Source organism: Macrosteles quadrilineatus, unplaced genomic scaffold (genome assembly GCF_028750875.1).
Source record: "Macrosteles quadrilineatus isolate MER2022 unplaced genomic scaffold, UCM_ALF_1.0 Scaffold_1__1_contigs__length_201487025, whole genome shotgun sequence".
In the NCBI taxonomy this organism is placed as follows: Eukaryota; Metazoa; Arthropoda; class Insecta; order Hemiptera; family Cicadellidae; genus Macrosteles; species Macrosteles quadrilineatus.
Window position 1 is genome coordinate 108,510,991 of NW_026542594.1, and position 17,428 is coordinate 108,528,418.

General features: G+C 35.6%; 1 protein-coding gene across 2 annotated transcripts in view; it reads left to right on the forward strand.

Moving 5' to 3' along the window:
- Positions 1-17,428, forward strand: part of LOC128982950 (uncharacterized) — a 141,310-nt gene that overhangs the window by 85,579 nt on the left and 38,303 nt on the right. For both annotated transcript variants that reach the window (XM_054402063.1, XM_054402054.1), the window contains exon 10: positions 4,262-4,423. In XM_054402063.1, the coding sequence (XP_054258038.1) occupies positions 4,262-4,423 (162 nt within the window). The remainder of the gene's footprint in view (positions 1-4,261; positions 4,424-17,428) is intronic.

Here is a 17,428-nt window from a genome sequence, read left to right on the forward strand (position 1 = left end):
GCTGCATTGAGTTTAGCATAAAAAAAGTAGTTCAAAATGATGGGGACACCATCATATTTAAAATAATTTATCACATTTCAAAATGGCGGATCCAAGATGGCCGCAGAAAACAATACATCCGACATAACCAAGTGAAAATAGGTCGACAATGAATGGTGGTGTGTACTTATCTTTATCTAGCACTATTTTGAGATCATGGTCTTAGTTTGTAAATGCACTATGCTAAAATCAAAATGGGCTAAAAATAAAGTTATAAAAAGTCCTCATAACTTTAGAATGGATCAAGATTTTTAAAAACGAATTGTGGCATTGTAATCAGCGTAAAATTTTAGTTTGAAATGTTGGGTCACAACCCTACCTTTACATTTGAAAAACAAACTTTGTATCTAATATGGCGGATCCAAGATGGTGGCCAAAAATGTATACCCAGCCAAAATGAAGTACTTACTACTCTACCATGATCTGACGTGGTCCGGAGTTGATATCTTAAGAAATGTTGAAAAAAGTAGTGAGGGGAACTCATTTAAAACCCACACTATATATGTATCGTATCTATATTGTATTAAAGTTTGATGAATTTCTGACATTCAGTTTATATTGTGTAAATTGTCAAAGTCATAAGATGGTTCTTGATAGTCTGAAAACGGGTTTTTACCTTCCGACTGTCATAAAATGATTTCTAAACGAGCTAAACATTTTTTTTCACAGGAATAAGTAGTATAAAACCACGGAAATTTAGACATACTCTGTGTTTTTCTAAGTAGTTTGGTTACTTTTCTGTACCGCTCCAAACTCGAGTGTCTAAACTTATAGGTCTCTTTTATGCACAACGTTTTCCGTCGGGCGGAATCTACCAGAATCTATCGGGCATTCCGTCGGAGCGTGTTTTTACATAGGTTCAAATGGAACCCTTTTATGCAACTGCGTTTTCAGTCGGGCGAAATGTAGCACTGTCAACATACCTCATGCTCTCTCTGCCATCCACAGTATCAAAATCGCCTAATCATTGTAAATAGATTATCATTATTCATTGTAATAAATTAAAGAGTTCCAATTAAGAGGTGTAATTGGGAAAAAATGTACTGGGCGAAAATTACATGTTTGTTTAAATCCGCGGAATAGTAGGTACAGCCTTACAGTTTCGTAGGAATAATATGACTAATGATTTCAAACAATACCTTTTACAGAAAAATTATCCGATTATTTAAATGATAAGTAAATGTTTTTTAGTTTAAGCTATGTAGATTTTAGTTTTATTATGTAGTGTTTAAGATCTCTGACAATATCACCTGTTTCACCAGCTAACGCTGGATCTGTGAAATGTTTCGTGATAGTAAAGTAATATTTCATTTCATTTCATTTCATGACTTTTGTATTCCCAGGACTGACATGGGGATTTTTGTATCAAAGGCATCACCCGGGATTGATATGGGAATTTTTGTACAAAAGGACAGCCCTAAACCTTTCACTCACTGGGTGTACGTACAGCCCACAACTCCTTTGCCGGCGTCTATTATTCTTAAGCACAAATAGGTATAAATAAGCCAATAAACAAGAATCCATCTTGGTTCACTATCACTGATGATGGCCAAAGGAACCAAAGTTGGCAACACTGACAACCCCCACCACGGGCATCATAAAAAAACAGCGGATTCCGCTCAGCGGAGAAACTGCATAAAAGGGACATCGATTCCGACCGACCGAAAACGTCGTGCATAAAAGAGGCCTTATCCCCAACACTAAGTATGTTGGTGTTGGTCGTCATGGATGAAGTAAAAACAAATCAATCGGATTTGAGAAGTAAATATTTGTTTGTTTTGATTAATTTAATTCACATGTTTCAGCCAACCGAATAACATAAATGAAGGGTATTTACTCAGGGGAGGTATAGAAGAGGCTACGATGACAGCTGTGGGCTTCTTATTAGCTGAGGGAACGCCATTACCGTAACAAAACGGTCGGTAGCCATCGGCCTCGATGGTCTAATGGTTAGCGTGCCGGGCTGATATACTGTAGGTAGCAGATTAATAGCAGATTTTGATATTTATTATTGCTTGTGGTATTATTTAGTATTTGTTATTGCTTGTTATCTCCCGTATGTAATGGCATTATTGTACAATGGCTTCTGCCGTGAATAAACGAATTGAATTGAATTGAATTGAATTGAATTGAATTGTAGGTCCCGGGTTCGAATCCTGCTGGTAGCATTAACTTTTTGTCCAAGATTTTTTTATTATCAGCAAGTTTGGTTGGTTTGGTTCGGTTATTACAGTTCAATTTTATTATTAAGTCATTACAAAATTTTAATTGAGCAAATTCTAGTTTTATTTAATAAACAGAATTATTTTTCCGATTACTAAACTTTTGTTATATTATTTCTTTATCAGCAAGTTTGGTTAGTTCGGTTAGGTTATGATAGTTTAATTTTATAATTAAAAAATAATAAAATTGAATTTGAGACATTTATAATTTTATTTTATGAACAGAACTATTTTTGCGATTAGTAAACCTTCATTGCCAAAGTGCTCTCTACTACAGCGCTGTTCACGGAGGAATTTTGAACTAAATGCCTCATTCGTACCTCCCCTAAGTCAGACCCTAAATAAACCTGTCAAGTCTAAATTACTTGCAGAATTATATAATAGATAGTTTTTACAAAAAACTATACTGAAAAATGAGTGATTTGTTTATTTTTCGGGTGTAGTGGGTATAAAAAGCTTTAAAATTACACCTTATTTATATAAATTGGTGAGGAATTAAAGAAGTCGTGGCCTACAGACAAAAAAAAGTATTTTAGAAATTATAATATATATAGAATATATAGTATGATTAGTAGGAATTAGGAGATATTTTAGTGAAAATCCAATCAGGCAAATGGAAATTCACATAGGTTGCAGGTTAGCTATGGCAGTGATATCCTATCCTATACTCTAATACAAGCAATGTTTGCTTGTATGTATGCTTGCTTGCTTGCTTGCTTGCTTGCTTGCTTGCAGAAAGATCTCGAAAACGGCTCCGACGATTTTCTTCAAATCTTGTAAATAGTTTATTTTTGGCCTAAAAACGAGCTTCATGCAGTTAGAACTCCCAACAAAAATCTAATTACGTAGAAAAACAAAACTGAAAGTCATATTTTTTTTACATTAGTCTTATGGGTTGCTAAGTAACCATGTTGGTTGAATTAAATAACAAGGAAAAGTAAACAAAATACTTGAAGTTGAAGCATGTGTTCATTATAAGCCAACTACCCACAGTATACTAGCAAATTACAAATACAGTACAAAAGGAAAAACATCACTTGTTACTATTGATCAAAGATTATACTGAAGATTACTCAATACATTGTAGGCCTAGTAAAGGCTAACAGTGCGAAGTGTGGGATCTGTTTATGACGATTAGATTAAGGTAGCCTATCTGGAAACCTAAAATGCTATAGGAAGGGAGAGTGACAGGTCTGTGACGTGGGAAGTGGTGAAGGAAGTAGTAAAGGCGAGCTGTCCGGAGTGTAAGAACTGATTATGACGATTAGATAAGAGTATGGGCAATCCTAAAATGCTATGGAAAGGGAGGGAAACAGGTCCGTGACGTGGGAAGTGGAGAGGAAGTAGTCAAGGCGAGTTGTCTGGAGTGTGAGAACTGGATGGGAAGGGAGGAAAACAGGTCAGCGACGTAGGAAGTGGTGAAGGAAGTAGTCAAGGCGAATAGTCCGGAGTGTGGGAACTGTTTATGACGATTATATTAAGGTATTTGGAATCCTAAAATGCTATGGGAAGGGAGGAAAACAGGTCCGCTACGTAGGAAGTAGTGAAGGAAGTAGTCAAGGCGAGCTGTCCGGAGTGTGGGAACTGTTAATAACGATTAGTAAGGGTATTCACAATCCTAACATGCAATGCGAATGGAGGTAAACAGATCAACGACGTAGGGAGTGGTGAAGGAAGTAGTAAAGGCAAGCTGTGTGGAGTTTGGGAATGGATTTATGTATCTGCAATATTAAGGCTACTTTCAGAGTAAACTAATGATTTTCCCCGAGCAAAGCTCGGTCTCCAGGTACTTTTTATATTAAACTGTTTACACACTCTAATCTTATTAGTTATAATGATGGATACTTAAGTACAGTTTAGCTTTGAATTTAATAAACTCTAAGTGATTTTAATTAATAGTTAGGATAGGAGATGTTTAAAAATATTTTCAATTACAAATTGTCTATGTTAACTCATTTTAGTGCTGCAGTATATAAAATTAACCCTAACTTTCATTTCAGTCAGTTTTCAATGAATCAATGACTCTTCGTAACAAAAAAGTTGTTGAAAAGAAAAAAACACCACCCGCTAGAGGAAAAAAAACAAACACGCCAATTGAATCAGAGAAAAAATCAAGCTCATCAAAAGACAAACCCAAGAAGAAAAATGAAGTTACAAAACAGGTAAGTTTGTTAAATTGTTAGTGTGCCTCGATCAATTATTAATACAATTATCAATTATCGCTATCAGCAATCTAACACATATTTTATCCCAGTAGCTTGTCAACAACCTTTATCATGGGTGAGGCCCTTGTACTCCATGAGGACGGTAGCCGCTGCGGTTGATATTGCGCGGGAACCGCGGCGGTTTAAAGTACTAAGGGGGAAATGGGACCTTTCACATGCAACCACCCACTTTCAATCAACCACAATAAATCGGTGCGGTCGTAGATTAAGATTTCCCTTCGTCCCCCGTGGCTCCCGCATGGTTGGAGTTACTAGAGTAGGCATGAGAGCGTACACACGAGGGCGGTAGCCGCCACAGTTAACTGCTGTTGCTACTATTATCACAGACATCTGCACACTCACCTGTTGGACATTGCTCTTTGTGTGTTGGTGTAGAGAGTGTAGCTGTAGCTGTAGCTGTAGTTGATGTGCTTGTATTGTTAGCTTAATGACCATGCAAGCTGCTGTTGAACTAGAAAACTTTGACACTGAACTGTTCATTGAAGAAGTACAAAAAAGACGATGCATTTTGGACATGCAATGCAACAAATATAAAAATCTGGTTTAAAAAAAGTTGGTGTGGCAAGAGTTCGTTGGACTTTTTGCCGAAGAGAATTGTCAAGCGGAATAAAGAAAAAAACATCTTTCATTTTCATTTTCATTTTTAAAAAAAAACTAGGTAAATATCCACAATTAATTTATTGATCACACTAACTAAACGAAAGTGTATTACAAGTGTTTTGTGCGAATCATTTGAAATATTTGTGACTAGCTGTGTGCCCGTTCTACGAACGGGGATCTTATAGTAGTCAGTTGAAACCTTCTTATATTAAGAAAAACATTTGGTTTCCATGTTTGCAGATATGCTGGCAAAACTATTATATATAAACCTTCGCAAAATACAGTATCTGACAGTTCAAGCCAAAATAAATGCTTCGTAATTAAATCTCACCCGGATCGTGTTGGTCCATATGTTAAATCCAATAATCAAACTAAAAAATGCTTTATAGTTCCATGAGGCATAGCCCTAAGGTAGGCCTATAATTGAAAGTTAATTTCTACAATGATTAAACGTATTTAAAGAACTACCTCAACCTTACCATTTAACACTTTATTCCCGTTGACATTTTCATTATCAAAGGTGCTCTTGTCCATTCCGTGAAACACTGAGAAATAGGACATTAATGCGTTACCAACAGACATACACACAAAAATACAGAATTTAATTAAGGAATTTGCTACGCTTTAAGCATAACAAAGTACATATAAAATTAGTATTGGAAATCTCTATTAATGTCATCAAATTTTTATCATAACAATTTATATTTGCTTAGACCGAAGATGACCCGAAATGCTGTCGAAATGACGGCTTACTATATAAAATGAAGTACATAGACGATTTAGATTGGTAATTTAGAATAAAAATTACCAAAATAGGCCACGAACTTTTGATACATAAACAACGTAAAGCCGTAAACTATTCATGATGGTTTGCTCAACAAATGTTTTACTCAAATGGGTTATCATTTTCTTAGCATACCGGGTTAGCTAAGATTTTGGAATCCAGACAGAAAAAGCAAAACTTATACAGTTAAGATATCAATTAAATTGAATACCGCTCTAATAAATAAGGTGGAACACCAACGATAACTAATTTGTAAATTACAGATTTATATGTTCGTACGTAAAAATGATTCTTGCAGCTACCAACGGTTCTAAGGAAAAGAACTAGTACCAAAAACCAACGTTTACAGTTAAGAATTATAGTACATCCGACCAATTAAATGCATTTATCTAGTCCCGAGGTTATTGATCTCTTGGTTTTGAATTTTCTCGTAAAAAATTATAGCTTTTAATGTAAACTTATCGGTGTCAGTTAAAAAAAAGAAAAAAAAACAACCTTATCCAAACAACTTTTTGTTATTTAATAGACTACGTATTCTCTAAACAATGATTAGTATATCTATTAACATTAGAAGGAAAGTGACAAAAAATCACACAATGTTGGGTTTTTTGACATTTGTAATTTTATTTCTTAAGTAGATAGGCCATATTTTATAGAAAAGTACCGGTATCAAGGATCGTCGTCGAAAAGGTTGTTAGGAATAAATAGGTAGGCGTACGTAAACAAGAGATGGGATCCATATCCCCTTTTGGCTATTTGGTCCAGCGATTGCATCACACGGTGAGTAGAAACAGAAAGTGACACATTGGAAGAGCGAGCTTAGCATCATCAGTAAACCTCTGTTACAATCACCCACTGCAGTTGTGATTTTTTACTTTACACTTTACACAACCGCCATTGAAGCGCCGTCACTAAGTGGAAACCTTGATTGTAAGCTATTGGCGACGATCATTAAGTGTCCCAGCCCTATACAACACTGATTCAAGGTCTTCTTTTTGGTTATCTATACTTAATACTTAAAACTCAAGAACAATTTTATACACAAAGAATTTCTGGTTCCTGACCTGGATGATGCCTAGTTATTTAATTTCATTTACGGTTACACAATAATATTGGACTTGCGATTAATTAAATCCGTTATGTAAAAAAAACTTTTTTAATCTCACTTGGTTGGGATTTGCTTTCAAAACGTGATCGGAAATGGTTGCAGTATTTGTAAACAACATTTGTAAACATATCAGTGACAGCTAGAAAAAAAAATCTTGACCCGAACAGCTGTATTTCATAAATGATTATGTGATAAAAATTGAACATAAACTTGACAAAAATCGCACAAAACTGCATTTTTGAACATCTGTAATTTTATGTACAAAGTAGTGAAGCCATATTTTAATGGCTAAAGACACTCTCGCCAATCCAGTGAATACATTAAAATAACTTGGATCTTGATAGGTACTCACTCTCGTTTTCATGGAGAAGATAGCGTAAAATGCCATCTTGAGTGTTACAGACAGACAGGAAGACAGACAGACAGAGAGAAATAGAGATAAGACTTGTTTCTGCTTCTTTAATGTATAAAACGTAAAAATAACCTAAAAATATTTAATTATGAGCAATGTACAGACAAAACTCTAATTTTATTTATATAGATACTAGCTGTACCCGCGGGCTTTGCCCCGTTTAACTTCTTAATTTTCAAGAAGAGCTCGTTCGCATGGCTCAACCACGTCCTGGTTGAAGTTCGTTCGCTACGCTCACTCACCTTTGGGTTGGAGCTCGTTCGCTGCGCTCACTTGCCTTCTGGTTAGCTCGTTCGCTACGCTAACTCGCCTCCAGGTTGAAGTTCGTTCGCTACGCTCACTCACCTTTGGGTTGGAGCTCGTTCGCTGCGCTCACTTGCCTTCTGGTTAGCTCGTTCGCTACGCTAACTCGCCTCCAGGTTGAAGTTTGTTCGCTACGCTCACTCACCTTTTGGTTGGAAATTAGCTATTGTCATATATTTAAAAAAAATAATAGTGCTGCACCCTGTTGGTAATCCTTGTAACTTTAATGCTATTGAACATCATAGAACAGAACCAACTTGTTTAATTGAAACAGCTGTTATGATTCATTAATTCCTTTTAAATATGAAAAATCATAAGGTTAACATGGGAAACTCCAGAGCCACTGGGGTGGAGCCCGAAAGCCCGATCAGAATAAAAACTACTTAGTTTTCCTATTTAATGCCCAAAGAATCGGTGTACCAAATTTCAGCCTCCTAGCTATATATATATATATATATATATATATATATATATATATGAATTTGAACTGGTTTTTTTTTGGCCTCTAGGGACCTCAAAACAAAAAAGTAAATCGGTCCCGGGTCCAGGTCTTACCATGAGTACTGTAGAGTGTTTGAGTGAATTAATGAAATATTAAGAGAGAAAAAATTAGTAAACCATGTTAACAAGAAGAACAGAAAGGAATATTTATTTTTACGATACAGTAGAACCTCTTTAATCCAAACTAATTGGGACCGCGGGTAGTTCGGACTATTGAATTGTTCGGATTACAGAACATATTGTTGATTTTACATAACAATTGGTAGGGAAAAGTGAAAAATGCTTTATAAAGTAAAATACAGTGTTTATTTAATACAGTAGTAAACCTAGGGAATAAACAGTACTGTAAATTACAATTGAAATAATTACGGTGGTACATCAATAAATACAGTATACAATAAAGAACTACTGTACTGTGTATAGAGTACAGTAATGAGGGCGTTCGGATTAGTGGACGTTCGGATTACAGGGGTTCGGATTAAAGAGGTTCTACTGTATTATGAATCATTTTAAAATCATCAGCTCTTCTAATTAATTCTTAACAGGCTACAGAAAAAATATTAGGTGAAAGAACTTAACATACTCCCGGCCTTGAAGTGTCCTCACTTCAACAATTAGTTAGTCCAGGGGTAAAACACAGAGTTTAGTTACAGGCCTTCTGTAATAGCTCGTTGCAGTTTTTACTTCTGCAACTCGTACAATACCATCTTTCAATAGACATGGTTTAGCCCCTGAGCTGGATTGATGACTAATATAATATAAATACCTCGTCACAGCTCTGTAGTTACTGTAGATTACAGCTGTTTCGGCATTAAAATGCCATCATCAGATACACATACATCCACCTGAATTGGCGTCGTTAAACTGTACATATACACGAACACGATAAAAACACAAAAACACGTAAAACAAGAGACAGGCCTGTCGCGTACATGATTGCTATGAGTACGGAAGCTGACTGGACAACTGCTAGTTCGTTCCAGCTGTGGCGGTATTATCTGCTGGACTTTGATCCCTTGTCTGTGGCTTGCTCCGTTTGATAATGTTATTAAAAATGGTGTGGGATTTAAATTGTAATTGATCGTTTAGTATGGGCTCATTGCTGCTTTTTATTTTATGAGCTTTATAAATCTCATATTCTTCAAGGGTATCTAATCTATTTCCATTAATACAGGCGTGTAGAACTTCTAAGCCGTTGTCCAAATCAAGTAAGTCGTGATTGTTATCAACCAGGTGTTGCGCGAACGTGGATTTTTGTTTGTCAGTCTTCCCGTTAGGGCGATGTTCTTTGTACCTAATGCTAAAGGATCGTCCTGTTTTTCCAATGTATGTACTCGGGCAACTAGCGCATTTGATTTTATATACACCTGATTGGTCAGCTTTATTTTTATTTATCTTAGGTTTTAACATATTAATAACTTTATTGCTAGTTCTGAAAGCTAGTTTGATCCCATGCTTTTCCAACTCATTCTTTAAGCTGTGATGTAGGTGGTGAGAACAATCTACGCAGACAAATTTTTTGTTTTGCGGGGTTAAGTTCTGATTTTGATTTTGTTTATTTTTGTATTTCTTTACTAAGTTGTCAACCATTTGAATATCATACCCATTAGATACGGCAATTTGTTTGATGATTTTCAGTTCTCTATAGTAGTTTTGCTCTGTCATTGGGACATGTAATAAGCGATATACCATGCTATTGTTGTAGGCGGCCAGTTTATGTGATACGGGGTGGTAAGACGTGCTGTGAATGGTTTGGTTTGACGTGGTAGGCTTTCTATATATACTAAAATCTAATCTGTTATCTATTCTTTTCTTTTGATATCCAAGAAATTTATTTTATTTGATTGTTCAGTTTCCATGGTAAATTTCAAATTAGGCGTTATATTGTTGAGGAACTTGTGTAGAAGGTCGAGCTGTCTAGTGTTACCCTTGAAAATAAGAATTGTGTCATCAACATAACAGTGATATTCCGTTATCTTGTTTTTTTGTTTGTTCAGGTCTGAAAATATATATTTATTTTCAATATGGTTCAGATATACGTTGGCGAGTAAACTTGATAAGGGAGAGCCCATTGCCAGGCCATTTGGTTGACTGTAATATTTATCATTGAATTTGAAATAATTTTGTTTGAGTGTTTCATTTAACAAAGTTAGTAGTTCGGTAATTGCTTCAGGTAGTAAATTCGAATCTTTGTTCAGGTGGTCTTTGACCATGTCTAGAGTTTGGTCAACAGGAACATTAGTAAAGAGATTGACAATGTCAAATGAAACTAGTAAATCATGAGGGTTTACCTGTACATTTTTGGCTTTGTTAATAAAATCATAGGTGTTGATAAGGCTGTAATTATTATGTAGAACTATTTGTTGGCTTAATATAGATTCAAGTTTCTGAGCGAGTTTGTATGATGGGGCTGACGTGTAATCGACCAGTGGTCTTATTGGGGTGCCTTCCTTATGCACTTTAGGCAACCCTCTTAACATTGGTGCGTTGGGGTTCATTACACGAAGGCGTTTTATTTCCTCTTCGCTGAAAAGAACTTTGCTATTGTTTATAAGCTTCCTTATTGTCTTTTGATAATTGTTAGTAGGATCTTTTTTCAATTCTATTACACCATTACTCTGAATAAAATCATTTACTTTGGTATTATAATCATCTATGTACATTACCGGTAATACTGCTGTATTGCCCTTATCAGCTTTGCATAACAAGGCGTTGTTTAAACATAACTTCTCTTTTATACTAATTAGAGCTAATGTCTCCTTCTTATGTATGTTAACTGAGTGTGAGGTTGATTTTGCATTCTCATGTGTCCTATTTAATTTATTAGTTACTATCACACGAATTTCGGCTATCTTCATCTGGGATGGCTTTAATTGCACATTCAGCATTAATAAAGTTGTCAAACTGTGCTTTTTTGTCTACTTTGGGAAGGTTATATTTTAATCCTTTTTCTAACACGGAAACTTCATCAGTGTCTAATATTATATCAGTATTGTTTATTAAACAAGGATAGAACTCAAAATCGTGTAGGATTGCTGTTTCTTTATGTTTTTGTTCGTTAATTAGCCTAGACAACTTTTTTTGGAGAGTGGACTTTTTAGACTTCATGATTTTAGTGATAGAAAGTTCGATTTTATCCAACATTTCTTCAAGAATAATCTTGTGCGTGCAGTTTGAGAACTCTAGGTATTTTCTAAGCATGAGCCTATTTAACATATCTTTCTTCCGATATAAAAACTTTAGCCTATTTCATTTCTAATCCATAACTTTTCTGCCTGTTCTAAAGTTTTCTTAGCCGATAAGGATTTGTTTCTAACCTTTATTTGGACATAGTTAGGTTTTAATCCATGACGAAGGCAGTCCTTATTAAACTTTATGTTCTGAACCGTGTTGTGTAGTTTCAGTTTGATGTTCTTGTATTGTGTGGCTAATGTTGCTTGACTAGCGTATGAATCAATAGACATGGTTTAGCCCCTGAGCTGGATTGATGACTAATATAATATAAATACCTCGTCACAGCTCTGTAGTTACTGTAGATTACAGCTGTTTCGGCATTAAAATGCCATCATCAGATACACATACATCCACCTGAATTGGCGTCGTTAAACTGTACATATACACGAACACGATAAAAACACACACATAGCATACTATAAAACAATTTGAAGAGGTAAATTCGTTTTACCTCAACAATATAACGCCTAATTTGAAATTTACCATGGAAACTGAACAATCAAATAAAATAAATTTCTTGGATATCACAATAGAAAAGATAGATAACAGATTAGATTTTAGTATATATAGAAAGCCTACCACGTCAAACCAAACCATTCACAGCACGTCTTACCACCCCGTATCACATAAACTGGCCGCCTACAATAGCATGGTATATCGCTTATTACATGTCCCAATGACAGAGCAAAACTACTATAGAGAACTGATACCCCCGCCGCAGCAAACCTGCAGACTAAGCGAATTTCCATTTGCCTGATTGGATTTACACTAAAATGTCTCCTTAAAAATATCAAATTTATTCCCTATTTAAATAGAATCAGTTTAACACATACTTAGGTTTGCTGCAACAGGGAGGGTAAAAGTGTTTTTTTATGTAAAATGTTAATAGTTAGTAAGAAATTAAAACATTTTCCGAATTTGGGCGAAATATGTTAATAAACAAGCAAACTAGAACAGTTTACTTATTCTCCATAAGAATAATATGGGAATTTTAAATTAACAATTTCTCCGTAACTATTAGGCGCATTATAACGCTTCAATATACTAAATTATTTGTTTTTTTAAGCTCTACAAAATAGTTTGGAAAGAAATTACAAAATTTTATGTTTTTTGGGTCAAAAATTGGAAAAACCCATTTTTACCCCATAAAAGCCCCCATAAACCCCCGTTCCCATGGTCCGATCATGCTGGTTCGCGAACTCGTTCGAATAAACGTAGGTTTACACGTTTGTACCAAATTTCATCAAAATCGGATCATTTTTGCTCGAGTTATCGCGCTAACGGACATATATATATATAAATATATATATATATAAATATATATATATATAAATATATATATATATATATATACAATAAATATATATACAATACAATATACAATATATATATATATATGAATTTGAACGGATGGTGTTTTTGGCCTCTAGGGACCTTAAAACAAAACAAAAAATCGGTCCCGTGTCCAGGTCTTACCATGAGTACTACGGTAATAGCTTATTCCCTATATGGGAAATTCGCTAATATTCCCTATATGGGAAATTCGCTAAAAATCATCAAATAAATTGCCGTATCTAATGGGTATGATATTCAAATGGTTGACAACTTAGTAAAGAAATACAAAAATAAACAAAATCAAAATCAGAACTTAACCCCGCAAAACAAAAAATTTGTCTGCGTAGATTATTCTCACCACCTACATCACAGCTTAAAGAATGAGTTGGAAAAGCATGGGATCAAACTAGCTTTCAGAACTAGCAATAAAGTTATTAATATGTTAAAACCTAAGATAAATAAAAATAAAGCTGACCAATCAGGTGTATATAAAATCAAATGCGCTAGTTGCCCGAGTACATACATTGGAAAAACAGGACGATCCTTTAGCATTAGGTACAAAGAACATCGCCCTAACGGGAAGACTGACAAACAAAAATCCACGTTCGCGCAACACCTGGTTGATAACAATCACGACTTACTTGATTTGGACAACGGCTTAGAAGTTCTACACGCCTGTATTAATGGAAATAGATTAGATACCCTTGAAGAATATGAGATTTATAAAGCTCATAAAATAAAAAGCAGCAATGAGCCCATACTAAACGATCAATTACAATTTAAATCCCACACCATTTTTAATAACATTATCAAACGGAGCAAGCCACAGACAAGGGATCAAAGTCCAGCAGATAATACCGCCACAGCTGGAATGAACTAGCAGTTGTCCAGTCAGCTTCCGTACTCGTAGCAATCATGTACGCGACAGGCCTGTCTCTTGTTTTACGTGTTTTTGTGTTTTTATCGTGTTCGTGTATATGTACAGTTTAACGACGCCAATTCAGGTGGATGTATGTGTATCTGATGATGGCATTTTAATGCCGAAACAGCTGTAATCTACAGTAACTACAGAGCTGTGACGAGGTATTTATATTATATTATATACCATCTTTGCTAGGAAACAACTTTAAAACTGTTGCTGGAGACCACCGAAGTCCTAGCTCGTTGAAATGTTGATCATCAGAGTTTTGGAGGAACTTTGGATTTTCATGATGTGATTGAGGAATAGAAGTCAATAGTTCTTGAGAGTTTGAAACCCATTTCCTCAATTCAAAACATCCGAGTTTCAATAATTCAATGAGTTGAGATTGAAGAGCGAGCGCTTCTGTAGTTTCTGCCCCCGTGATAATGTTGTCAACATACGCATGGTTTTGCAAAGCTTGTGCAGCAATAGAATACTTATGTCCTTCATCAATGGCTAGCTGATGAAGTGTCCGAATGGCTAAGTAAGGAGAACTGTTCACGCCATATGTAACGATATTCAATTTGAAAGTATCAATTGGGTGTTGTTGATCTTGACGCCAAAGAATTAACTGAAAGTTTCGATCATCTGGGTGAATAGTTATCTGGCGGTACATTTGTCGAATGTCACAACAAAATACAATATTGTGACGTCGAAATTGGATGAGTAAGTCACAAATGTTGTTCTGTAGCTTAGGGCCAGTCAGAAGAATGTCATTGAGTGATGAACCCGAACTGGACTTACAACTGGCATCAAAAACTGTTTGTAGTTTGGTAGTACTACTACTCTCCTTTAAGATACCATGATGTGGAAGATGTGTACCGTACGTCGGCATCGTACTGTACGTTTGGAGTCAGGGATGGGGTGTTGTAAGTAAATACACTGGTTACATTTTAAATAAGGCTCAGAGGGCCGCAAGGGGTATGATGTTGACGGGTCTATTACATGGTGTGGACTGACTTGAGGAGAGGGGATTTAGGCTGCGTACGGACCGGAAAGGTGGTGTGATGGTGGCGTGATATGGCGTGATATGACGTCACGACGGGAAATAGCCATGAGCTGCTTTATTGGAAATAATATGGTACAATCCTCCCCTCTTATGTTTTGTGATATTATCAGTAGGGGTCTGCGGGTCAGACTTTTTTGGTTCGGGTCGGGTCGGGTCGGGCCGATAACTTTGGTCCTCGGGTTTCGGGCCAAAATCGAGTCGGGCCAAAAATTATTAATTACCGGATTTTTTTCTTTTAACTCCTATCTGTGTTTATAATATTACTTTAAAATAAAATATGAAAAAAGATTGTTTTTATGTATATTATTTCATGTTCATAACTTATTTAGAGCTTAGGAGTTGCCTCAACTGCAAGAAAGAAGAAAATAATTTTTTTTTATCAAACCATTCTTTCCCATCTTCATAACCGTTGAAATATCTAAATAGAGTAGCTATATTACAACAAGTTTTTAATGGAGCTTAATATAAAAGGATCATAAACAAATCAATTAACCTTATCACAAGTTTAGGGTCTGTGGACTGGCTTCAAGACTGCAAGCAAGAAGAAAATAAAAATTCTATGTTTCCACCTTGCAATATGAATCATTCATTCCCTGCCTCCTAACGTCCTAAGTATAATAACCTCACGCTTACAATAGCATTATTAGTTAAATCATCATAAATAAAGAATTATCTATTATTGGCATTAGTAGGCCTACAGCTTTACATAGGAATTATTTTTTATAGGGCCTAAAATAGTAATAGGCTAAGCAACATGACAAGTGGAGAACTCATTGAAGAAAATATATTGTGTAAACTAACTATAAAACTCTAAAACAGTAAATAACACACATACATTGCTTATGATATAGTTATAGTAAAGACTGTAAAAATTGCATATCATGTCATACACAGTATTATAGACCTACGGTATTGCAAGAGATTAAAAACCTAAAACAACTGATTTTGATAGCTAATATAAATGAAAAAAATAAAAATCCATAAACTCAAGTTAAACAATATCACAATTAATTAGGAACTCTTAATATATATAAAATTATAATAAATCAATACAAAAGAAAGTTAAATGCTAATTTGGCAACATAAGCAGACAGCAGAGACATTATAGTGCCCTAATTAGCAACACAACTCAATGTTTTTATACTGTAAGTCTAATGTTTTTGAAACTGTAGGGTCTTTTTCTCGGAAGGAAGGGTAGTAGAATGTGAACAAAAAACCATGAATCACTCTCACAGCCAGGTTCGGGCCCCGGGGACACTCAAGGTTACAGACCCTCCCCCACCCCTCCCCTCTTACACAACCTTAAGGCCCTTGTAGACGGGGCCAGTAGTGGCAGCCAGTTCTGGCGGCCATAAGTGGACGCCACTAGTTTTAGCGGCCAGTACCCTTATACACGAGGTTAATAGTGGCTTCCAATAATTTTCACTCAGTGACCGCCAGTGTAATGTAGATCTTGGAGGACGTTGTTGTTGTTTTGACATAAATATGGAGAGTGATAGTGAATTTGACGAGGCTTTTGATGAAGTGGTGCGTGAATGTGTTTTAGCTGTAAGTGAGGAGTTGAAAACCATTTTAAACCAACATAGAGTGTGGGTAAAAGACTGGTTAAGTCGTAGAGAAACCCTTGGAGCTTCATCAACATTGTTTCATGAACTGTCAGTGGAAGACCCTTTAGAGTACAAGAGACAATTGAGAATGACTGTTGAACAATTTAACTGGCTTTTGAGCTCTGTAGAGCCAACTATTGCTAAGAGAGACACAATTATGAGAAATGCAATAACGGCCAGGCAAAAATTAGAAGTTACGCTACGTTATTTAGCAAGTGGTGATAGCTTTCAGTCCCTATCATTATTATTTCGCATACCAGCAACAACAATATCACGTTTCCTTCCTGAAGTTCTCCAAGCAATCATAAATGTACTACAACCTTACTTAAAGGTGAGTTTTACTAGTTTATTATAGTAAACCACACCTTGAAAGACTCTAGGCTAGATATGTGGGAAAGTTGTGCTATGTAATGCTAATTATTTAAATGTAAACCAAAAAGAGTAGCCTATAATCTTGCCTTCTAAGTGATTATTTACGATTAAAACCTAGAATTATTAAATCAAACAGTATTCTTAACAAATTACAATTCATCATCCACTATTATGAGACCTAGACAGGGCTAATAAAAGATTCAGAATTTTTTTTATAATTTATTATAACTCACAAAACCTTAGTACAATATCAAAAAAATACTTTAAGGAAGTTGCCTGTAAACAAAATGATCATCCTTGAATAAATCAGAATCAAGCTCAATATCATCATCTCGATCCGTCTGAAGCGAAGAATTGCTTGTATAAGATGACATTACTGGTGAATCAAGTGGCAAATGTTTCAATTTTTCCTCAGTAATGAGACTTTGGAATTTACCTTGTAATATGGCCGAGCTTCTAGCAGGAAGTGTTCTCAGTTGGCTGGCAATATGCTGGCCAAACACATCAAACTCGTCCATAATCTTTTTGGAAGGTGCTTGTTTCTCGTTGCAAATTGTCTGTAGCTTGTTGATTGCAGTTTCGACTTTAGACAGTTTTGATATGCGTCTCTTTTTCATAATTGGTGTGGCAAATGGGGCATCCTGTTGCACCGACCCAGTTGCTTTTACTGAGCCGATCGAAGTATTATTATCATCCAATTCTTCGTTTTCTGGTTC